A 25,884-nucleotide genomic window follows, 5' to 3' on the forward strand; every position below is an offset into this window, starting at 1 on the left:
TCTGCCGCTGACAACAGACCCAAAGTCAATGACAGAGAAATGAGAGGAGCAAAGAGAAAGAGAATGAACCCAAAAACTAGGGGAAAAAACAAAAAAAAAAACAAAACACAAAATCTAGTTACTGAAAAACAAGCTTCTTGAACAAAGACAGCCCCTCTGAGTGCTGCTTCGCTCTGATGGAGGTCCATATGTCCAGAGGCCAAACTAAAGATCATATATAATGTGTGTGTTTCCTGTTTTCTTCCTGCTAAATAGTGTAAATGGTGGAACGCAGCTCCTTGAGTCTCATCTATGTCTGAACGACACCAATTACACAAGCATACAATGAGAATGTTTAGACAGGTTTGCGGTGCCCTGACCACTGTAAGTTAGTTTGTTGTGCACACGGATGAGGTTTTTCCACTGATGCACGTTCACAACACGCCGTGCACACGAGCAGTCAGCAGACTGTCAGCTGTGGTCTATCTTCTCTTCTCTTTGTGAATTTGAACACACAGAAAACCAAAGACAGATGACATGAGGCAAGTGTTTGATGAGACAGTCTTTGTTGGTACTAGTTCTCTGAGGTCAGCTTGGCAGGTCAAGAGCCTTTATATAAAACAAAGATTTGCAAAAGAAATTTTTACAAATGAAGGCTTATAAGCTGGTCAGCTCCGCCATGTCCGGGTCATGAACCAATCTCCATGGCAGCTTGGGACCCATCTCCCTGCCCGCCACACTGTCCCCCGGTCACAGAGAGGACAAACAGTGAAGTGGAAAGGACACAGAAGGAAAGACAGACAGTGAATGATGGAGAGACTAACAGGAGTAGAAATAGTGGGCAGAGAGGCAGAAAGCGAGTTTCTGTGAAACCGATCACATGAAACAACAGTAATGGCTTCAGTTCTCTTAAAAAAGATGGATAAGAAAATAGAGTAAGTTCAAGCCTGGAGCTGTTTTAAGATCAAGAATATAGTGGACACAATGAAGACAGCAGTCCTGAGAGAGCTATTTCTCACCGCTTTCACCCTCTTACCACTGGCCTGGTATGGCACACTTTAGCTGCACCATTGCCTGCTGAGAAGTAATCAGATGTATTTTCACTGGTGGTTCACCGTGGGGAATATCTGCACTGAACCGCAATATTGTGGCTCTGTTGTGGAGCAGTGCCAAACCATCACAGTCTCTGCTTTCAGCCAGGCTGTGAGGCTGACCAGGCTGCTGAACCAAAAAAGAAGCTGTGCGCAAAGTTGATGGATAACTCTGATAAATAACCCACTGATTTATAATGTGTTTAAGCTTTAATTGAGGCGATTGTTTTCATTTGGTCGAAGTTACCTCACAACCTTGTGCAAAAGCTGTGAACTGGTGAATCTGAACGGCCTCTTTTGTTGCTATTCTAAAGCATGTTGTATTTTGAAAATGAAAAACATTCTTCTTTTTTAAGGTCCCATATTTTACACTTTTCTGGTGTTTTAATTGAAGTGTTGATATCCATAAGAAGATCAATTTGTGTTTTTAAGTACCAAAACAATCTCAATGTAGGCTCTGAGCCTCTCTTCTGATTGCCCGACTGCTTTCTGAATGATCTAATAATAAAAATATAGCAGATTTCAGGTAAACACTCAGAGAAACCAAATCCTGCGAGGTTGGATGGTGGGTCCAGGTGGGCTGGTCTTAGGGCATGGCTGTGTTGTGACATCACAAAGTTATAGAAGTCCTGACGCCTCGTTGTAAGGCACAGTTTCTGAATACAGGCTGTGTGCATTTCTCTGTGGAGCGAGCTCTTTGATAGTTTCACAGATTAATATAGAATAGGACCTGCTGTGCAATCATAAAAGAAATCTCTCTTTATACAATATTGGACCTTTACGGAAACATTTTCATAAGCACAACCAGGGTCCCCAAAGAAGAAAAGTAGATTTCACAAAACTCTTCTTTTAAAGCTTAAATGTGGTGTAAGAGTCATCAATCATTGTTTCCTCCCTCCGGTGTCATGCCCTCTCCAGATGGTGGCGCTGCAGGCGACTGCGCCGTTTGCCAATGCCAAGAATCAGGTTCGGCTGACGACAGACTATCACACTGAGCGAATAATGGAGTTACGCCTCTGTCTCCTCTTCATGGCTTACCGGTGACATGACACCTTGCATGACATTGTAAAGAAGTAAAGAGAGATGAGAGTGAGAGCTCTGAGCATGACACCTATCCTCAACTCAAATTAATATCCCTTCAGAGTCTCATTCACATAATGTGACATTTCAGAGCACCCCGTAGCCCTGATGGAATTCTGAAACCCAATCAATTGCTTTGCCAATATTGTACAAAGACACACTGATGTATTTTGACAGAGAGGAGAAGAGCATCGAAAGAATCCTGAACAAAGACGCTGCGTCACCTCTTTACAGCCTGGCCAGGTCAAATGACTTCACCATATTTAGCTGTCAGAGGGAGGAGTGTTGCAAAGCCCAAGGATTGATCTTTAGGCAGAGTATTGGCAAGATGATAAAATATAAAAAGATGCCCGCCTCTACAAATTACTGTAAAGCTGCATGCAAAAAAAAAGAAGAAGAAGAGGAATTGGTAATGCATAATGCATCAGCTCTTCAACTGTTCTGGCCTGTCATCCACACATTAATATACAACTATATGTAATTTATTCCTGCACATATCTGTGTGTATGATTGTGCTCACAACATGTATGTGCGCCAGTGGAAGCATGTGGGTTTGTGTCTCCGCTTATGGACGGATGCAGGACGCATCACATCCTCGTCTGAGCCAAGACAGATGCAGGGTGCTGTTCTGTCACACTCCTATAGGCAACGAGACAGGCAGCAATGACTGCCGCCTGTCAGGACCTACAACACGTACCTGTCAGCTGAGGGGCGGGAAAGCTCTCTGTGGGGTTAACTAAGAATAACGTGTACACAGAGGGACAGCAGCGAGCGGGGAGTGGATGCGGGGCTCTCGGCAGCTTGTGCTGTGTAATGAAACTGGGTCACAGGGCAAAGAGCAGGATTGAGAGGCAAAAGGAGGAGATGGATGTGGAGGCATGAGGTGATGGAAACAGAAGAGATGGAGAAAAAAAAACACAGACAGACAGAGTGGCAGATACAGCAAGAGAGACACGCACGCACACACACACACACACACACACACACACACACACACACACACACACACACACACACACACACAGTGTGATTGACAGGTAGTGGCCTGTAAGAACAGATGAGATGTGATCAAAGCCAAAAGCTAAAGAAGTGTGAGATATTCACAAAACCTGACAATATGACACTCCCTCTCTTCATCACTCACACTGTACGTGGACACCATGACAATGACATTGCCGCATGCTCATTTCTCGTGTTCTGGATGTGTATGTGGGGCTTCGTTTCCACAGGCTCGGGCGGTAGCCCTTCCACATGAACAGGTGGATGAAAAATTAAACTTTAATCTTATTTTCGTAGTCTGTTGCTGAGGTATGTCTAACGATATGGCAGTATCATGGTAAATGGACTTGCACTTATATAGCGCTTTACAGTACTTGCCACATTCACCCATTCACTCACATATTCATACATCACAATCACACACTGATGGAACAGCCATCAGGGGCAAGGTGGGGTTCAGTATCTTGCTTAAGGACACTTTTAAACGCAGACTGGAGGAGCCGAGGATCAAAACCATAAAAAATGCTGAACAAAACTGAACACTAGATCAAAGTAGAAGAGAGAATGAATTATTTTCTCTTCTAAATAAGTTCGGCTAACCTTGGGGTTTGCTGTAAGTGTTCCTGTTGATCTGCTCATGGTTCTTGACCTGTGCGTATTTCACAGTACTGCTAGATCTTAGCAAATAACTTGGTGAGTACAGTGTTATCATTATTGATGTGGATGACAAAAACTACGAAATCATGACCCAGATTGTGAAAAATTGGAATCGTCCTTTCACACACGAGTAAAGGCACGCATTTATCCTCCTATGCAGACTACGCAGTACATATCTATTGAGACATATTACTCTGTCATCAGCGTCCTGGTTGATTAAGTGTGAGAAGGAAATGAGGATCCCACAGACGACAGTAATAGAGCAGAACTTCACAAACAGCACTGAGGGAGACGTGTGTGTGACGCAGGAGAGAAGCCGATGCAGAGCGGTAAAGAGCCGCGCTCCGCACACCTCTGATTTCACCCCCCTCTGTTCTCTGCTCCCGAGCAAGGCACAATAATTGGTATTGCAGGCAGGACTGACAGTTCATGCGCCAACACACAAGGAAACGGGATGCACAGAGGGAGAGGTAAAAGACAGAAGGTGAGAGGTAGGTGGAGAGAGGCAGACACAGAGATAGAACAGGGGAGAGTGGGTGGGTGGAAGTAGAAAGACTGGGTGAAAGAGAAACTGACAAACCCTGTATATGATCTGATTCTCTGGAAGCAACCTACTTGTATTTGTACGCTATATGTGGGAACGTTAACTAAACAGTCCGGAAATAGCAAGGCAGTTGATCAGCCTTTTTTTTCCCTAGACTTACAACAGGAATGGCAGTTCTTATGTGTGTCAATCACAAAGCTGTTTCTTTCTGGGAAGGCTGACAAGTGGAAGAAAGGCAGGGGGAGGGGAGGCTGAGGATGTCTTGTTTACTGTGTTTGGCTGTTTGTGTGGGAGATTATCAGGGCCAATAATAAAGCACTGACCAATGAGAGGTCTCTCTGTCAAACACGGGCCAGTGTGATGTATGTTTTAGTGACAAAAGCTTCTCCAAATGAAGATGTGAGCCAATATGCTGCACGTCTGCCCAGAAAGCATTTACACATTTGGCTGCATTACCAGACTCTATGAGAAATACTAATGTAGATGAATGGTTCTTTGTAGTTACAGGCAGCGGATGAACGGGAAATGAAAGCGCTCTTTGAACTTGAACGCTGAAATGAGGGTTAGGCTTTAGAGCACACTTTCACTGACAATAAATATCTAAACTTTGTAGATTTAAAACTTAATCTCCCCTTTGTTTCTGTTGGGAGAATAAGAAGAAGAACAAAACCATGGGGGAGATGCTTTCAGCAGAAACCAAAGACCTGCGTCTTAATTCCAAGAGGGGATTCCCAACTTTGTCTGACACTCGAGATTTGAGTACAAGATGTGCTCTCCATAACCCCTGGAGTAAGTGTGAGGCGGTTCTGCTTTGTTCAGAAGGGCGAAAAACTAGTGCAGCCTCTATTGGAGCCATGGGGAGTTGGGTATCCCTCAGCTTCCATGTCATGAATTATATAAAGGCTGCTCATGCTGGGAATGGAGCTCGGGCTGTGTTGGTGTGCAATGAGGATGTCCCGTGGACTGAGAAAGAGAGAGAGAGAGAGAGAGAGCGAGAGAGCGAGAGAGCGAGAGAGAGAGAGAGAGAGAGAGAGGGCTCATACTCACTTGTGGAAGATCTTGGCTCTTTTGTCACTTGAGAAGTTCTCCAGCTGCAAAGACTCCTGGGTGAGGAAGGCTACAGCCAGGTGGAAGTAGTTGTTCCACAGCTGACCCAGATAAAGACAAAGAGACAGACAGGAGTGTAGTCCAAAACCAGTTTTACAACAATATCACTCCATACGAGACCTCACCTATGTGGGAGAGACTTACAGTTTCATTAAATCAAAAGGTTTGGATGAGATGGGTACACTTGTGTGGCAGGAAGCTGTCCCAACAGCGGGAGAGGTTGGTGATTTAGGCCACTTGCCTCCAGAGTGCACTCTCAATCAGACAATGACAGCAGCTAGAAGCAGTGCTACTGTAGCCACCATCATTCATAGCTGCGCAAATAGTCCATGCATGCATACATAAGAAATAAGTTTCTTTGATGAGTTTTCAAAGAGTATAATATAAAAAATATATTATAGCACACAATTCCTTATGAAAATACCCATCAGCCAGAATACGCGACTGTTGAAGCTACAACAGTAAAAAAAATGGCTGTGTAAGATTTTATGGATGTATCCAGATAAATGATCTACCACTGAGCTGTAGTTGAAAATAAGGAAAACCCAACAGCTTTATTCATACATCGTAAAGAGAGCACGCAGTGGTATAAATCACACTAAAACACAATAATACAATCCATAAAGGCTCTAAAAGCTCAGAGCAGTTTAGTTGTTGACAACATTAACATTCTTCCACATGTCAGACATTTGAAATTCCCCCTATTCAAAGGGGAGCAGGTTAAAATATTCAGAAATGCACATCAAATTGCGAGCCATTACAGAGTAACTGATGTTCCAGCTCCACAATTTTTATGTCTACTGCCTTCACTGATCTTTTTTTTCTTTTCAAAAAGGTCCAACAATGCTGCATCTGGAACATTAAAAACAGCCTCAGCATGAAACTACAGTGAAGTGCTTTCTTAAAAAAAAAAAAAGGAAAAAAAAAAAAAAAAGACATCTTCTAAAACTACTTAAAATAATAACCCAGTGTTGCCTTGACTAAAAGAACATTGTCTTTGGGGGAGTGGGTGGGGGGGCAGGAGGGCTGGTATCAAGGTTGTTTAAAAAAAAAAATGCTTTCATTGATTCAGGTCTTACCTGTAGCTCAAAGTTGGTTTGATCCAGAAATTTCTTGTTCAGCACTGCTGCATACTGATTAATGGCCCGTAGGAACACTCTGGAAAGATAAGAGGAAATGTGTTTGGATCTAGTCTTCTTACTGATGAAAGGAGCATTTTCCTGCCTTAAAATAAAAGGTTTTTACATCCCATCTATTGTTTCTAACTCTGTGCAACAACTTTGCTTGTGGCATTCATATTCAAACCGCATGCAAACACCACCATACACAACATTTGACATTTGAACTCGTAAGAAAAGAGTCAGAAAAGAGTCAGACGTTTGGGTTATGTTTTTTCTTGTTTCTTCAAGTTTTGTTTTTTATTTTCATTTTATTTTACTCAACATATTTCTTCAAAAACATTAAAGGGAAGGGATGCTTTTTTTTTTTTTTTTTTTTTTTAGCTGACAGCTACTTTCTATCCGCTTTCCCTGGATAGGTAAAAAACAAGCACTACAAGATGCAAAACAGATACGACACACAATATACAATGACAATTAATTGGAAAACTGAACTGTAGTGTTAAAGCTGCAGCCAGACAAGAAGAGAAAAAACAGTAGTTTGCACTTCCACAAAGAGTAAGTGTTTGCCCTTGTGACAGAATGTGTGCTTCCAACAGAGGTGAAACACAGGTTCAGTCTCTCTCTCTCTGGCAGACTGAGGTATAGAAGGGCTTGAGGCACTCCCGAAAAAAGATGCAATGAGTAGATCTTAATGAGAACACTGTCTGATGGGTTAATCCACTCTGATGTCGCAGAATTAAATGTTAATAACTTAAGTGGCATGAAGCTTTTAGAGGGGAATTATGATTGCTCCTTACAGAGTCAGAGGCCCATCCACTATTTAACTTCATTCCCTGGCAAACCCCGCCATACAACAATGTGTGTACTAATCTCTAGGAATTACCCACTGAGGAAAAAAAAAAAGCTTATCATGAGAGTAGGAGAAAAATGTCAAGCACAGCATTTTCAATAACCTGGTTTATTTTATTTAAGGAACAATCACCCTGGGTTCTTCTTGTGTCTCAGTCTTGGTCCCTGCTTCTTGGCGTAAGCATTTTCCACACAATTACTAATCAGTAAACAACCTGCAACAAATCACTGCCCAAGGCATCGCATGAAGATACATCAGAATGTGCAATAAAAGGTGGCAAGGTGAAACAAGGGCGGTTATTAAGCCACTTGAGTGGATTGCATCAGGGTTTCATGAGCAGGCAATAAAGGGGCATTAAGATGTAATGCTCAGGTAAGTGACACTGGCAGGTGAGCAGACATCTGCTGCACAGGCAGCTCCAACGGAGCCGTCCACCTCTGTCATGTTTTAAGTTAAACCGTCACTGGAACTGAGCTTCCCGTGGGAATCGGGAGGTTCCTCACGCATCATCTGCTGGTCTCTTACTTTATGTTAGGTCTGTGGCAGTGAGGGTCCCGATCAGCTGAGCTTACTGGAAGGTATAAATTTCATTAGCGTAGGCACAGGACTGGGGCTTCCCTCACTGCCCCGACCAACTGACCTTGAACAGGAATAACCATCACTGTTGAGACTACAACGCTGAGGGATCTAGGGTATTTTAAAGCTATACAATATTCATGTACTGCATTTATCTCTATTGCTGACTAAATGCTATCTGGGGCCGATGTGTGATACATATTAAGAGTCACCTTAATCATTAGCTGGAAAGGTTAACTGTCATTGAACACCTTTGGATAAGCCATTAGAAGTCCATTTCTCTGGCTCTCTGGCCTCAGTGTGGGAGACCCCCCCCCCCCCCCCCCCCCTAAGCACTCAGACAGCCTATTACCACCATCCTGTCTGCACAAGCACAGGCTCCCTCTCTGTACACCTCACTCAATTTTCTGCAGCTGTGAACATGCCAATATAGTTGATACGCTTAACACTGGACTAATGCTGAAATGTGTTTCCATCCACTGCATCCACCGGCTGAGAAATATTACTGCTCAATATGCGAGGCTCATTATTTTCAGTTTTTAATTTTCAAAAAGAATAAATAAATAAAACGAGGGGGGATATGTTTATTTTGAATATACAGGTTAATATTTAAAAATGTTTGAATTAGACTCATGACAGCTGTCATTCAGCTACAGAACCAGTAGACTTTTATGAAAATAGATACAGATTTGTGTCATTTGATGTTGAGTCTCTGTTCAGTAATGTACCATTGGATCTACAGTGGGAACAAGATCTGAACAAACATCAAGAAAAACACACTGAAAAAGCGCATTCAGGATCAATGAACTAAAACAATAATCTCGTGATAATAAATGCTAAATTCAAACAGATGGAGTATATATATATATATATATATATATATATACACACACATACATATATATAGGATCACGTCTTAGACTTCTTGCAAATATAATAATGAGTAAGATTGGAACAGGCTAGAATCACAAGTTTCTATTTGATTCTTTGGCTAATTCTGACACTGAATTTCTTAGATTACACTTTCAATAACAACAATGAGATCTCCATATTTTAAAAAAGAACACTAATAAAAGGGAATATATTCATTTCACCAGCTTCATATTGTGCTAACACAAAATCTCTTGGATCAGAAGTCTTGATTCACAAGTCCAAAAAACTCTGAAGTCCCAGTAATTTATATCCTATTCAAAAGTTTCTTATTAAGAAGTTAATGGCATGGAATGTTTTTTCTCATAGAATAGATAAGATATTAAAAAAATGTATTGTCCTGATGCACTGTGCATTGTCCCTCACACCATTTGCAGGAATAACAACAAAATAAAATAAATGGACAAACTACATTTGATTTAAAAATGCACACTATAAAAATCCATCTGAAAATAACTTTGCCAGCAGCACAAACACTCAGTAGTTTAAGTATTTCATTATGAATTGAAAAAAATATTGATTCTTGCAGTCGTCAACACAACGTTATTAAAATGCATCAGGAGAGGGAAATTTAAACCAATCCTCTCCTTAAAAAAAAAGAAAACAGGAATTTTCCAGCGAAACGTCAATTAAAATTGACACGGATGACATAACTCAACAACTGCATGCAAAACTACTGACCTACAAAAACTATGTCTGCATTATACCAACTTTAATCAGTGGTATAATGCTCAGAGGTGGTAATGAAACATATTTAGTCCAATAGTTTGGCTCCATTCATTTGCAGCACAAAGTCTAGCTTCTGTGTGAGGGATGTGATGGATCCAACTAAACTTATTTGTAATCACCAATAGCTGTAATTTCTATAGACATTAACCAAAGTGTCACACAGCTCCAACTGCTGGGTCACGCAGCGAGGAAAGGAGTGAGATCAATATTCTTCACAGCTTCTAGTTAAATATGACTCAACAGGCAAAAAGCAGCTGTAATCACCCATTTCTTCATCACCTCCCCTTTCCGGTAGTGACACTTCTTCATGGTTCCACTACAACTGGTTGATGATCCATGAAGATGAAATCTCCTGCCTTCTCTACATGACTGATCTGCAGTATCTGTACACTAATGGGTGATGGTTTGCATAAACATATTTTCTGAGTGCTGCACTCTTGTGTTGCAGGTCACCAAATAAATGTAAACTCCAGTATCTGAGAGCCTATTTGACACCAGCAGTCTGCCTGAGCGCAGACGTATAATGGGCTTTAACGAACAGACAGGATAGTTCCTCTGTGAGCACATCCTGCCATTAATTAAAGTGAAAAACTTAATGAGGCGGATGAAAATAGAATATACTCTCCCTCACAGTGGGCTCTGACTAAGACACTCCAAAAAGGCAATTTCAAATAAGATTAAAGGCATTCAGAGCTAATTTCTTGAACTCTGGAATATTTTTTTTTTTAATGTTGGCTTAAAAAGTATGAATTTTTTAAGTTGTGGTCCTTAAATAAATGTGATATACTAACAAAAGCTCCACTCTGTCTTTATTTGAGTTAGTCTAAGAGGATTTACTGTACATTCTATAATTAATCACCATACTGATTTCAGGGAATATTCTTTGCACAGAAACAGCAATATGAGTGTCTGCATAGAGAGCATTAACTGTATATTATACAGACTGTAGTGCCACTGCTCTTTTACACTTGCATTATTAACAGCGCCAAATGCCAGGGGGGAGAAACTTGGCAGCCTTGCAACATCTGTGACGGCCAGTCATCACGCTGCAGAGGGAAAATAAGATGCTCAGATGCAATGGGAGACACAATGACAAACCAGTTGTGTACAACTTCATTACAACTACAAGCAAAATGTTAACGACTGGGAAATTGAATCTGCTACTACAAATGTAATCAAAGGCTTAACCAGTGGATTTAGTGTTTGCTTTTGCGCCTTCAGCTAAGATACTAAGAATTTCTGGGGACACCCTAGAAACGTGTCATTCCCAAAAACAGCCAGCCCTCTCGCTGCTTTCTGTTCAGCAGGGAAATCAAGGTAGCTCTAATCATCTCCCGAAATCACGGGCTTCCCTGTTTTCTGCTTAGAGAGACAAAAACATAACTTGGAGATCCTTTAACTTTTTAATTAGGCAGTGCAACAGCAGCATAGCACCTCCCGCACGAGTCATTTTGATACAGTATACATATGGCATCATTATGATAAATATCCTCCATCAAACTATCAGTGTTAGAAAAATCACCCCATTACCGTGGATTGATGGGTGTGCTGCACATTGAAATTTCAGCACAGTTAACAGATTATTTGCTTTTCATCCCCTTGTTGCTATGGTTCTTTTTAAATTTATGTTTTTTTTTTTTTTTTTTTTTTTTATAAATGGTACACAGACTTGAGCTCTATCGAGCTCTATCGGGTGATCTGCACCACAGACACCTATGCTGGAAAGTTATCAGCAGATCATACTTGCTAATTGAGTTCAGAGAGCATCCTCGATAATGATCGCGATCCATTTGCATACTGTTGCTGAATAGCTGGCGTATCCGCCTGTGCTCAGAGATAAGGCAAGGTCAAAAACCTTCATTATCAGAGCAATTTATTAAATTAGATTACCTTTACTTCAGACTCCTGATTTAATATTAGATCAATTTATCTGTCAACATGTTTTTAACCCAAATTTCACTCCAGTGTGACAACTTTCACCTAATGCATCTTAAATACAGTATATCCAACTCTCTTGTCATGGCTTTTCAGATAAACTAGTGCTGTAAGAATTCATACTGAGAGGCACACCCCAGGGAAGCTAAGGGAAGCTCTAATGACTCAAAAATATCACTGGGGTGACTCAAAGAACTGCTCTCATCTGTTAGAACTGTTCCATATACACTGAGGGGGAAAAGAAATCCTCTCTTCCTCACTCCACTTTAGCATTTAAACCACTTTTAGCAACAATGAGCTCTTAGATGTAGCTGGGCTGATGGTGTCAGAATAAAATCTGGACACAAAACGAGGCTTATATCTTAAAGCTGAAATCCATTATGTCCTTTAATTAATAAATCAGGAGTGGTGAATAGAGGAGTGAACTGAAACACTAAAAACATATGAACACATGAAGTTCATCAAATCAAGTTATCAAAGTGCTAACGCTAGCATTGGCTACATTCTCACAGCGACAATGCAAACATGCTGATGTTTAGCAGGTCTAATGTTTATCATGTTGTCGTAGTTTAGTGCTAGCATGCTAACATTTGCTAATTAGCAACTGAAGGCAAAGCACAGCTGAGGCTGATGGGAATGTCAGAGCCTATAGCATTGTTTTAAGCAAATTAATACTATTAGAATATGAATATGTAGATACATACAGTCAATGGAAAAAAATAGACCTCTTAGAAGTTTCTGACAGAACCAGACGGTAAAAAACTGAGCTGATAATGGAGGCCAAGTAAAAGATTACTGTAGATATATGTGTTGGTGAGTTGGGGCACATGTTATGTGTCTGTGAGACTGTATGAAACGACAGTGGAAAAGATGTGATTGCTGACTCACCCCAAAGGCCAATGATACCCTGTCTGTCATTCGAATACTGTGAAAAATAAAAGCTGCGGTCCCTTTGACTTGGCAGCACCAGGCAGTGTGATGCCAGTGTTATAGCTGAAGCACGCTACCCTACGCCAGCCCATAAACACAGAGATCTGAGATGTAACAATGACAGCAAAGGCTGCTTTTCATCCAGGCCAAAAGTTTGTGAAGAGGTGAACGGATTACTAATGAGGCAACACAGGCTGCTTTAGACAGAGATCCAAATACAAGCAAGAAGGAAAACTCCCACTTTGCACACTGGAGTCAAAAGGCTGGCAAAGTTCATGTTGAGCAAAGGGTGAGATAATGAGGCGCATTCAAAGTTATCAGATGAAACACGGAGCAATTAAAACAGATTCTAACAGTCTAAATAGTCTAAGTCTTTAACATTTTTATCTTTTTTCACAATTTATGGTAAATTCAAATTATATGTCAGTAGAAAACTAGAGAGAAGAACAAAAGTACATGGACTTTTTGCACACAAAACATTTATAAGTTATTTTCGTACTCTCTGACAATCTTTTAATGACGACAGCCTTATTTCATCCAGTGAACCTGTTTACGTAGATTCCTCCCCTTGATAGCGTTTAAAATCAGAGTATTATGATTATATAAGGCTTTGGATTATTAGCAGACTGACATTGATACCATGGGCGCCATTTTGGTCAATGTTGATTGCTGTGTGCATCAACGCCGGTTTGAATGCCAAATTAAACACACGTCAGATATGCAGCCGTAAAATGGGGCCATGTGGTTTGACACACTGCTGATCTAAAGACAAAAGTAATTGGGTTATCAAAGTGGAAGGAGCATGCACTGAAGTGTACTGCAAACATGTCAGTTATGTTCAGATAAGAAAGACAGAAATTAGCTGCAGCATATTCACTGGATCTCCAATGAAGCATCTGCCAAAGTGTAGTAAATGATCCTTATTTTATACCTGACAGAAAAAAAAGAAGCAATTTCACTTGTATTCCAGCACAAAAAAATATAAAGTCAGGCTCATCCACAAAGCAAAAAGTTGACATACTTAAATTCCATTTTATGGTCTTTTATACTTGGGTGGGAAATATTGTACCTGCCTTGACAACTAACAAAAATGCTGCTGTAAAAATGCACTTGCAATGTTAATCAATAGCATAATAATGTAACACTATGACAGGGGGAATTCTGTAAAGTGAATACAGCACAATTTCAATGAAAGTTAATAAGTACAAATCTTTACTTATTATCTTATCTATTAGACTATTACAGTATTTTTACATTGTGGTGTTGCTAGTTTTACTTAAATGATAAATGATCTGAATGCTTCCACTGAGGGCTCCAATGTGGCAGGTCCAGCTGTCGGATAGTTTTCTTACACAGTGAGCCATCCCGCTGCTTCCTGATAATGACTTTGATAAAAACCATGTTGAGAAAAATAACATCTGATGTTATCGCTCTTCAGGGGGCACTATTTAAAGGCCAACTGACACGGTATGATCACAGCCACTCAAATGCACCGCACTCCATGGGCAAAACAATATTACTTATCGGGGCAAAGGCTTATCGTCAAGCTGATTCACACATAGAGGCAGATATTAACCCGAGCTCCAAGTCATATACTCCAAATAGTCTATAAAAAAAGTGTCTGTCATTGACATTAGAGCTCTTTGAGACCCTGTTGAGATGGAAGATTAACTTATAGCCTACACTGGCATGTTGGCAAACAAACACCCGTACGTGCAGCAAGTGCCTGGTGATACGGTGCAGGATGCAGCGCTACATGTCACAAACCATGTTTAGTGCCTCTCCCATGGTTCCTCTGTAGTGCTGTGTCTTAATCTCACTATTGCAGAATTGCCAATCAGGGCTCCAACATGCAGACACAAAACCGCACACAAGAGAGAGAGAGAGAGTAGACAACTGTCACCACATTAACAAAGCAACATAGTTGGAAAGCTGTGTAAAGGTCAGGCCTTTCTTCTTCAGCTCACAATAACAAAAAGCTGAGGCTTGAGAAGCACTGGGAGTGTGCACAGAAAGGAGTGTGCTCAGATCATTTGGGACTATCAAACATCTATGTAGCCACAAGTACATATGGCATTTCTTTTCTACTGCAATTTCATAGTAGCTCTTCATGAATAGACATGACACCATCATCTTAAAATGGTAATATTTTATAATGATTTAATGATAATAATATTAATATCATAAGAAAAGGCTAAATGTTTTTGTCAAGTTTTGTCTTTTTTTCCCTTTCGTTTACGTTTCATCATGCTCATAGCACCTGATGGATCGGAAAAACATATTCAACAGAGGTGTAAATCTCAGATCTCCAAAATGTCAGCTTTTCAGAAATGTAGAAAAAATATCCTTATTTTTAGGTCAACAATGATGCCTCGTCGGAATTACCAAACAGAGCTTTGATGGATTTTTTTTTTTGAACCCACAGGACCATGTAACTTGTTTGAAAGTAACTAAAAATTGAGTCGTGAGGTTTTCAACCAGCAATCTTTTAACGGCATTCTCCTTAAAAGGGGAGTGTGTCAAATCAGATACCCATAAGCCTACAGGCATTGTGTTTTTTTTTTTTTTTTTACTTGGTGGCTGGTGGGTTTGTACGAGGACAAACAGGATCACAATATCATTGGCAGTCTCCGCACTTTCTCTGAGTCTTCCTTCCTTTACTGCCTTCCAGACCTGCCCTCCAGGTCCTGGATTAGTCATGGAGAGAACTCCAAACGGCAGCCATCCAGCTTCAGAAACCCTCTCCTAATGAGTCTGTGAGGGACTGATGGCACGGGTTACCGTGTTAAAGAGCTGCTTCTTCAGCTTTTATCTTTTCATCTGACACGCAGGGCTCTGGGAGAACTCCCTATTCGTCTCTCGATCTACTATTCTTACACATAATTAACAGCTCTGCGAGAAACTTTGGCTGGTATTTGGGGAAATGGACTGAGTTTAAGAAGGCTGTCTGATGTTAACTCAAATCTTAAAAGTTTGATCATGTGTCCCAGTACGTACTGTATTCTACTACATATTAAAAAAAAGACGATAATAATACTGACTTCATCTCTATATGCTATGCTTATAAGAGGGAGGACTGTATTAATTTATCAGTGCTTATTAAACAATATTTTACTTGATCTGTTAACTGTCTTTTTGTCACTGCAGTAATTGTAGTTCAGACAGGGAGAAAAAACACTATCGGTTTGTTAAATATCACTGATTACAGTTGATCATCGAACATAATTTTTATTCAATCTCATAATTAAGTCTTTTGGTTGCTGCAACTTCCACAGCCATTGAAGTGCTTTTCCTTACGAATGGAAGAAAAAAAAAAAAAAAAAAAAAAAAAACATTACCAATGAACATTGCTCAGATTGATGATGATGACTGCACTTAGTATGAAGCGATTCAGCACATCTCGAGCTATAAGGTTGAACAGCGGCGAGCTCTTGAAAAGTTTACTATGCAAATCTGTAAGGGAGCACATTTAGGTGACTGTACAAAGCAGCCAGCAGCTGTTGTCTTGTAAAAATGTGACGCAAGGTTTTTCATCCCCGAGAGGAAACAGACAGTGACTACAGCATTTAAGCAAATGCCAACTTGAGCTAATTCAGTAGGCGCTCTTTAACAAAAATGGCGGTTTACCCACAGGGCACTTGTACCTCTAAAAAGGCAAGAATGAATTCATATTGAATGTCATATCTGCATTCCTGAAGCGTTTTGCAACATTGCCAATTTCAAAAAGAAGCTTAAATTGTTTGATACTTACATTAGGTGCCCCATTTTTACAAGGTGCGTTCAATTCAAACCTTTACTGTGAGCCTGCGAGAACTGCGACAAGGACGCTGAAATGATTAAAAATTAAAACAAGATCTACGTCTTCTGGATGAGACCAGACAAGCCAAAGAGTGGTAACACAGTGTGGGAGCACAAGGTCAGGATCCTAGGCATGATACACATAAGCCTCAAAATGTCTGTGCTAAGACAATATTATCCAATTCTGTGTTGCGTGCACCAGATGAAATATATATTACCTAAGAAATCTGTGTCAGAGGCCATATAATCAAGTTCTCCGCCAACCATGACCTTGGCGAACAAACTTGTTCCCTGTCATTTTGGAGAACAAGCGTCAGTCCATCTCCACTGCCGATTAGCTGTCACTATTAAGCCGTGGCCAGTTGGCATGGGGGAAATGGCAGTCAGTGGCTAACCAGCCTGATGCTGCTGTCCCCAGGGCAATTAGAGCCCATAAATGAGTTTACAACCTGGAGGACGTAAGAGGAGCTGGGTGGAGAAGGAGTGGGAGGAAACGACCGCTGCTACTGCTGATGCCCATCTCATTAGCGGTGCTATCATAATGTGTAGACATGAAAGAACTGTCTGCCGGTGCCGTGGGTGGCAATCTGTAGGCTGAATGTGGCATGTGTGGATTGCCCAGAAACAAGACAATGAGAAGAAGTGAATGAATTGCATTCAAAAACGCTTCATGAGGCTTCCAAACGTATTTTGAAAATGTGTTGTGACATTACTAAAAAAAAAAAAAAAAAAAAAAAAATGCATGTTTTAAAGGAGCTATTAGTATGTTTTTTTATTGCTACAATGCTAGCGTTAGCATTAACAGCTGTTTACTTACCAGTCTAGAAGAAAAGTTGCGAGTTCAGCAAGAAAACTTAATTCCTTTACTCGCCAAGAGGTGTCTCCAGTGGTGGAAAGCAACGCCAATGTTAACTCTTGACTCTATCATGTCTTTACTTCTACTGGAGTTAACACACTAGCCAGCGAGCCCCGGCCCTTTCCGACAGCAACTCAATGTAGCCTCCAATCTGCCCTGAAGACGCAACGCCTCGAAGAGGCCGTATTAAAAACTCGTCTTGTGAACACAGCAATGGCCGAAGCTTTTGTGAAGTAAAAATCACCACCAGCTGCTCCCAGCAAGAAACTGTGTTCGGTGGCAGAGAAAACTTCCAAAAAAACACTTTAAAGCACTTGATAAAGCAGGTACAAGCAATTATTATAAAGCTCTACTAACCAAAATGTTTATATTAACATTAGATCAAATGAGTATGTCCCTTCGATTGGTCTACACAGATTTTTAGCCTCTTTTCAACTCATTGTTTTGGATTTATAGCACCGTGACTATATGGTTTAGTCCAGTGGCGGCTGCTGGTCTTATAAGGAAGGGAAGCTCATTTTTGGCCTACATCATAAAATGTGTCCGTTTATTTAAATGTAAATTCGCAGAGTGACAGAAGAGAGTCGCCAAACACAACGCTAGTCGTTTTTATCAAAGACAAAGTCGCTGAGGATCAGTAACGTCTCCAGATCAACTCCGAACGACGGAATGAAAAACTTGAAAACTGCTCCTGTGGATGCTTATACTTCAAGATCGCTGATTCGCTCATTTCGCTGTCAATCAAAAAGGGACTCAGCCTCAGACAGATCATCCAATCATCATGCAGTAGCCGAGCGTCCGGGCCAGCCCCCCAACGACCCCCAGAGACGCTGAGCGTCCGATGGGCGGGACAAAGCCCAGCATTTATCCAATGACCGTCTAGTTCTGATGCAGTGGAACAACCCACTCTCTTCTTCCCCCGTTGAAGTCAGTAGACGCTCGGCGTCTACACTGTGTAAAGCACTGTGGCGCTGCGGGGATGAATGAGAAGAAGTCGTGTCGGTTACCTGTGATAAGTAGCTGATTCTGAACAAAAGATGAACGTGTTCTAGCGCATATTTAGTCAATGAAATGTTCACACAACAGTACATATTTGACCACTTATTTTGTTGACATTTTAGGGGAAGCTGAGCTTCCCTTGCAGTCTTAGAGCAATCGCCACTGGTTTAGTCCCACCTCTCTCTCTAAACCCCAAGTACTTTACTGTTGTGTCCAGCACAAAAAGGTGGCTGGCTGGTGAATACAGTTGAACATCTGAAGGTTAAGAGCCAGATATTTTTCTCTGAAGTTGGTAGAGACCAAAACTAAGCTAAAAGGAGAATATGTTTGACTTGTGTTAAATGCTAATGTTGCTCCATATCCACTGGATGTGGAACTAGGCAACATCCAATAATAACCACCCGAACCAATTTTGTGAGGCAATAATATGTCTGTATTTATAAATTCCTGCTGAGCACTTTTGCCCACAGGCAACCAAAAACAGAAATTAACACAGCTTTAAACATATAAATAGAATTCAGTGTGGTGGTCCTACTTTAATGCTACAGCCTCAAAAATGTGAGGCTGCATGAGGCTGCTGTGAATTCAATCAGTCTCCAAAGCTACGGCAACCCAAGAGTGTGCAGCAAAAGAGCATGATGCACACACACACACACACACACACACACACACACACACACACACACACACATACACACACATACACAGCACACAGCCTGTGCTCTTAGATTGTTAATACAACACATTTATAGCTCTCTCATGGGATGAATGAATGTGTCACCTTGGGTTCTCACTGTGGCGAGGAGGAAACAACCGATCAAACACACTTTGACGGTTAGCAACAAATGGAAGAGTTTCGCTAATTTGCTGCGAAGTCGACACCTGCAGTATTCAAACAGGTTCAAGTATAAAGACTGTGAGATGAGTCAGAGTTTGACAGGCTTATTTTTCATTGAGTTGAATAATGATTTAACTCCAGCAAGTGGCTGAATGCATGGACTAGAATGCAGAATTAATCTCTCGGTTGTCAAAAACAAGTGCAAGTAGACAAAAGGTTCAATCGGGGAAGATTCTGCTGAGGCATGGGGGATGACACATTGGCCTCGAGTCTGCGAGTCAAAAACAAAACATTTCATACGCTACAAAGCATGATGTGAGAATGGACTGCTGAGAGCTCAGTGACGCTCATCACATCCCTAAAGCTGCTCCAGAGAGTACAGGATCACAGTGGGTGTGGAGTGTTTGATCGAGCTTGTTAGTCCAGTTCATGCACATAGGGGCCTGTGTTGTTTATGTGTGTGTGTGTGTATGTGTGTGTGGCTTAGGAGGGTCAAGACTGAATGTTTTTGTTCCCTGACACTGCAGCCCATTCTGCAGCAGAACAGATATGATTTGCACACCTGCAGGGCACAGGGGAGCATCATCACCCGGCTACACTGATGTCTTCTGCATTATGACCCATGTGGCTGACGGAGTTTTTAAGGAGTGAATTCCAAAATAAAATCTGGCTTGTAGCAATCGAATGGACTGATGAGAGCAATACAACCAAAACTGAGCAGCAATGCAATCTCTAGTCAAATATCCTGGCTGGTGATGATGTTGGAGTGGTTTCGAAGAGAGTGGGCAGGGAGTCAGACTGCTTAGAGTCAACTACTGGCTGCCTTTCTAAGCTCTGCACATGCTGTAAATGGCCACTTTGAAGCTGCGCTTGAATAGATACAGCTCCAGGTACTCTGCTGTTATGTTAAAAGCCTTGTTATTTCAACTCCGGTGTTCTTCATTGTTTTTAGTCTGATGCATCTTCCATTAAAGTTGATTTTACACATCAAAGTCTGTTTACAAGTCTTGGGAAATACTGCTACACATGTGATAGAAGTTGTATAAAGCCCTTTTGTGGCTCCGGAGGGAGCTGCACAAAATCTGATAAATTTTCCTGAAGTGATGTCATTTGAGACAGTGTCAGGTTGAAAAACATCCAGGTGTTAGAAAGAAGTCGGTTTACCAGACTCTGTAGCCTGCTTCTCCCTGCTTGAAGCTGGCAGCTTGAGGATCAGGCGGCATCCTCCGGGGCGTTTTACTGAATAATAGAACATGTGGAAGTCTGTGCTCCTGTATTTGAGGGTTATCTTGAGTGAAATTCTAGTATTATTTTTATTTATATGTTAGCACTAATTAGCAGGAATCATTGTCTGCACTCACCATACCTGGCCTGTTAGCTTAGCCTGTTAACTAGCTAATTAGCCGGCAAATTAATTAGCCTTCGAGCAAGACGCCCAACTGTGCTAACAATGCTAACAGGTGCGTATGCTTGTGCACCGGAGTCTACACGCCCCACCACTACAGAATCTGTAACTGAACTGTTGGTAGCCATGTTGCATTGTGGGTAATGTAGGCACTAGGTTTTGAAGTGAGTGGAATAAAAACTAAAATCTGTGGATATTTTCTGATTCTTTCATTTTTCTTTTAAACAGTGCATCAATGTTATAAGAGGGCAATACCAAATCTGTGCAGTGTGCTCATGGGGAAGAAGGAATCTTGGTTGTCAAAAAACTGACTTAAGGTTTTCATCTGACAGCTGTTGCCTTGCCAATGCATAATAGAGTACTACAACACTTTCTGGTGCATGGCTCCTCTGAAAAGGCACAAATGAAAGGAGAAAAAAATTAAAAAAAAAATCACAAAAAAGCCTTTAAATACTTTTGCTCAAACTTCTTCTGAAGAGTGCACAAAAACACAGCTCTTTACTAAACTCCTAAACTGCAAAGCACATTTCATCTCTTTTTATATTTTCAACAAAAATGGAATCAGGCAAGGTTCACATTAATAAAACAGAAGGCCACGGCAGCACAACAAGCAACAAAGTAAAGAGATGCTGAGAGTAAGTTTGGAGATTAGCAGGCAGCATACAGCCGAGCATCTATAATTCATGTGATTGTTTGCGTCTGCGCTGACTGCTCATCTGATTGCTACACCGCTGAGGCCTTGTGCCGATATTTGCATGGAGAGAAAAACATTAGAAAATATCCTTACCCACTTCTGACTGCTGTTCCTTAGCAACAACAGCGCAGGGAGTTTATGTGTGTGATTGTGTGTGTGCATGTGTGTCCAGTGGGGTTGTACTTACTTATTTTGCATCATGTTCATTATGACCCAGTCGGAGGGGTAGACGTTTTTCCCAATGAGATCTTTAAACATGATAAATGTTTCCATTAGGAAATCCTGCAAGAGAGATAAAGTTTTCAAAATGAAAACTGTTATTCTTCCTAACACCAAGATAAGAGCAATTTGAAAAGAACAGTTTGAATTTGTGACTTTCAGACAGAAACAGCTTTTAGATCAGTTTTTAAGGTCAAGGTGACTCCGGTATTTCCTTTATGCAAGTGACCCTTGTGAGAAATAATCCAGAATGTTCGTAACTGCTCATGTGCAGTAGTACAATGAGATTACAACTTCTCACAGGAACACTACTTCATGTGATATTTAGATAACATTAACAGGGCATATAATTAGAGCTATTAAAGCAGAACATGACAACTTGATAACTAGTTTCACTTCTATTACTAATAGATACTCAGCTACCTTCTCTGCAGCAACCACTTCAAATTCTCCTGCCTTAACTTCAGGCTTACAAAGTCATCAACTTTTTTTCTAATATGAAATTAAAGATATAAAAAAATATATATTCAAGGGACATAAAAGTACATTTTGCTTTTATCTTTTCTTAATGCAATTTTGTTTAACCTTCACAGATCTTGATTGCTTCAATGGTTCCATTTAGAAATGTGATCTTCTTCAACTGTCACACCCACACTAGTTTACAATTGATAACAGTACCAGCTAAATGCCTAAAATCATAAATAATGTAAATCTATTTCTGGCTGTCGACGTTCACTGCTGGATGAATCCCTGTGTTTTGCGGTGGCCTGTTTAGAAAAAAAAAACAAAAAAAAACAAACTGCAAAGACAACAAAGCCTTTTGTGCTGCAACCAGTTCTGAAAAGTGTGATGTGGCCCACGCCAGCTTCAGGGACAATAAATCTGTGGAAAAATCCTGCTTCATCACAGTGATTGTTTTATCCCAATATGGGAAATAGACAGGCAGCTTTAAACAAGGCCTGTGTACAACCACCAAGAGCAGAGTGCAATTCATGTTGATTTCTTTTTATAGTCACCTGAGGACATATCATTAATTCCTGAATGAAAACATGTGGGTAAATAAACACTGCCTCAGAATGTCAGCTTACACAAGCTCAATCAAACAAGTACAAATAAGAAGTAATCTCACTAATTCTATAAATTCTCCCAGGGGCACTCATATATTTATTTATTGACTACCACATAAAAGCAGTGTGTGCTGCAAGTAGCAATAAAAGCTCTGCCTACTTGAATTTCATACTGCTTCACCTGTAGTATAAATTAGATTCTTGTCCTTCCTATAAGGCTCAAAATCACTTGTTGGGGAAAAAGCTAACAGTGGGATTTCCCCACTTGTCAGAGCAGAGTAATTTAATGCTAATCTGGCAGCAGATACTAGAGAAATACCGCTTTGAGGGAGGAATTATTCAGAGCTGAAATCCATAACATCAATGAGATTTATCCCTCCTCCACAACTTGTTGGCTGCAATGAGTGATCTGCTTCCCTTCGGAGTAACTATCATCAATAGCATGCTGTACATATAGCAGCCCAAGACCAAGGACCATCAGAAATTCAATTTCATACTTCAATGTGGAGGAAAAACATTTTTCTAACAGATCTAATCTAACTTCTGATTTCTAGAAAAGACAGAGCAAAATAATACTGAACTATGGGTCTTTTTTTTTTTTTAAAGTTATTACATGACAATGTAGCTAAAGTGTTTCATCTGGTAGACACGGACACACTGATAAGGTGTACTCACCACCACATCACTCCTTATCTTGCCAAAGGTGCTGATCAGATGAGCGTAATGATAGTCGTCCATCTGCCTCAGTGTGGCAGTCATGCTGGCCACAAAGCTCCCCTGGAGAAGAGAAACAAGTGCATTCAATACACAATCAAGTTCAAATGGAAGGCTGAGGATAGAAGGACTCTGTGCCTGTGATTCTGATGGATGCTGACTGGCCGAGCTGATTGGGTCTGAGTACTAAAAGCAGGCATGGCCTCCCAGGTTTGAAAAAGGTAGGCACCCTCACTCAGTGAATGATCTCATTAACCTACTGCCCTCCACTCCCCAGCTCTTTGTCTCCACTGATTATAATGCCTGTGCGGTCCCTAAAGTGCTGTCTTTACTTCACAGTCCGCTCTCCTGGCTCTGGTTAGCACTCTGTACATGAGCTGCGGAAGGCAGATAAGGGAAGGCAAATGCGTGGCGGGCTGGGTGGAGAGAGGCTGCCGCTGCCAGTCCGGTGTTACGCCAGTGATGTGTGTGGACAAAGGCCGAGATAATGCTGGAGAAAAGAATTGGGAAGTGCATATTTAGCATTTTTGGACGGGTCCTTGTTGACCATTACTGTGACTGAATACTTTGTACTGAATAGAGATTTTAGTGAAATTTACAAGAGCAGATCAATTTAGCAAGTGAATCATGATCATCTGCTGGAAAAAGAAAGAACAAAAGACAAGTAAAAAGACTCAGATGGCAAAGGGATGATGTTGTAAGTTTTTTCATTAAGCAAAACAAAAGATGCAGGGTTAATTAAAAATAAATCTTAACAAGTTACAGTGTTGGCATAAATACTTTCGAAGAATACGAGCATACAGTGTATCATTATCATTATTATTATTATTATTATTATTATTTATTTCGTAGCTGCTCCCACACGGTTTTACCTCAACTAGTTGATCAAAGAAAATGCACCAAAGATAAGAGGAGGCAATTAACCGCTTTGTTGCTGAATGCATGAGAGCACATCCAGATTAATAAGTCTTAGGTCTGATAAGCGTTAAGACGCAGGTGTCTGTCTATCTTCAAAACCTAAAAACAACTGGAGTCAGCATCATATTGCTGGATTGAGGCTGACCTTTACCGCAGCTCACAACATACATCCTCCACTAGAGGAGCTAACAAAAGCAAAGACCCATGAGAAAATGGAAAGAAAAAATGGCTAAGGGAAGAATTTCCAATCTAAAAGCTCTTTGAAAACATATTTTTAATTCATATATTTCAATCTGTGACTGAAAGCATCTGTTTTACGCAAAAAAGACAAATGCACGAATTCGCTTTAAAACACAATATTAAGATGTGAAATTCATGTCGTCTGTAAGATAAAAAGACTTTGAGCCTATAAACCTGTATGTTGAACTACACTGAGATCTAGTTAAAAAAAAGTATCGGTCCTTAACTAATCACCTGAACACACACATTAATGTGGGACTACCTTGGAGAAGTGAGGACTTAGTGCAGCCCTCATGCGACGAACATAACTCAGCTGCTTCATGGTAGTTAATCCTCACAAGGCATTCTGTTTCTGGAGAACCTCTCCTTGAGCTGTAATTAGGCCTGACCCACCGAAACACAGCAGAGCAGAAATGATGCTGAACACGCACGCACGCACGCACGCACGCACGCACGCACGCACGCACGCACGCACACACACACACACACACACACACACACAGACCTCACCTGACCCCTCTCTCCAATTCTTCTTTTTTTTACTCTGAGCTTGTGGTTATCGCTTTATTGTTTTTTAGACCGGTTAATTATTATTATTGTACGTACGACAACAACACTTCTGACATCAACACGAACTATAGCTTAATCAGGCAAAAGGCACCAAAACAATCACTAATGCAAACATCTATTATTCATGTTTCCTTCACTTTTTCTTTTCGCCACGTGGAGCCGACGACTGCTTCACTTCCCTCTCCGTAATGCTTCACAGAAACCAGTATGACTCATGTTATATTAATATGGAAATGTTTTTCTAAAGCGCAGAGGGCAGGACTCTTTCATCTGTGAGGGCATGTACGCCTCAGTTCTTCAGCATTAAAGATGGAGAACAAATTTAGGCAGAGATTAGAAAGTGGCGAAGAAGCTAGTGGGTATAAAGTTTGTAAAGTGCGCAGAGAGATGGTTCTCTCTCACTCCTGTGCCTTCTTAATGACCTAACTGAAGAAAAAAGGATGCACAAGGACATAGATAACCTCTGGAACTGAACTGAAGGTAGTAGTTTAGAGGGTTTTAGTCTTGGTGCAATAAAAAAGGCAGCATTATTTGGAGATTTTTTTTGAGGATGCTGAGCCTATCCTTAAAAATTCCCAGCTCCAGGAGTGTAACTGGAGTGAGGGGCAGGAAGTGGCTGTTGCAACCCTCTTGACATTGTGCAGTCACTTCATTATTAAAAAGGAGAAAGGTCTTCAAAGCAAGGCAGAAGTCTTTAGTCTAACCTGTTGCAGCGATTCCCCTCACCACTAAGACTAGAGAATCTCGATCAGCTGGAGGGGATACCGCGCTCATTCATTCTTTCTGTCTCTTCAGCTGTGAATGAATCCCCAAGATAAAGAGCCGTCAGAGCAAACTTTACATGCTGTAAGCCTCAGTGTGGGACTTGCCATAAGGCTCCAGAGCTGCGTACAGTAGTATAAGCCCCTGAAGCTTACTCCCAATGTTCAATCAAGACTGCCAACAGCACAGGCAAATCTACGCCAAAGTTACTATTGATTTTATTTCTGTAATGTGTTGGTCATGGATGAATCTTAAGCTTCCAAACAAATGTAATTG

The 25,884-nt window shown here is 40.9% G+C and overlaps 1 protein-coding gene across 1 annotated transcript in view; it reads right to left on the reverse strand.

The window, feature by feature from the left end:
* dock1 (dedicator of cytokinesis 1) overlaps positions 1–25,884 on the reverse strand; it is a 179,846-nt gene that overhangs the window by 39,090 nt on the left and 114,872 nt on the right. Inside the window, exons 28-31 of the mRNA XM_023406577.2 lie at positions 23,080–23,181; positions 21,306–21,400; positions 6,537–6,615; positions 5,398–5,498 (exon numbers count right to left, since the gene is read on the reverse strand). Of these exons, the coding sequence (XP_023262345.1) occupies positions 5,398–5,498; positions 6,537–6,615; positions 21,306–21,400; positions 23,080–23,181 (377 nt within the window). The remainder of the gene's footprint in view (positions 1–5,397; positions 5,499–6,536; positions 6,616–21,305; positions 21,401–23,079; positions 23,182–25,884) is intronic.

The sequence above is a fragment of the Seriola lalandi genome, unplaced genomic scaffold (genome assembly GCF_002814215.2).
Source record: "Seriola lalandi dorsalis isolate HSWRI2012SDOR001 ecotype SW California unplaced genomic scaffold, Sedor1 jcf7180002054311, whole genome shotgun sequence".
NCBI classification, from domain to species: Eukaryota; Metazoa; Chordata; class Actinopteri; order Carangiformes; family Carangidae; genus Seriola; species Seriola lalandi.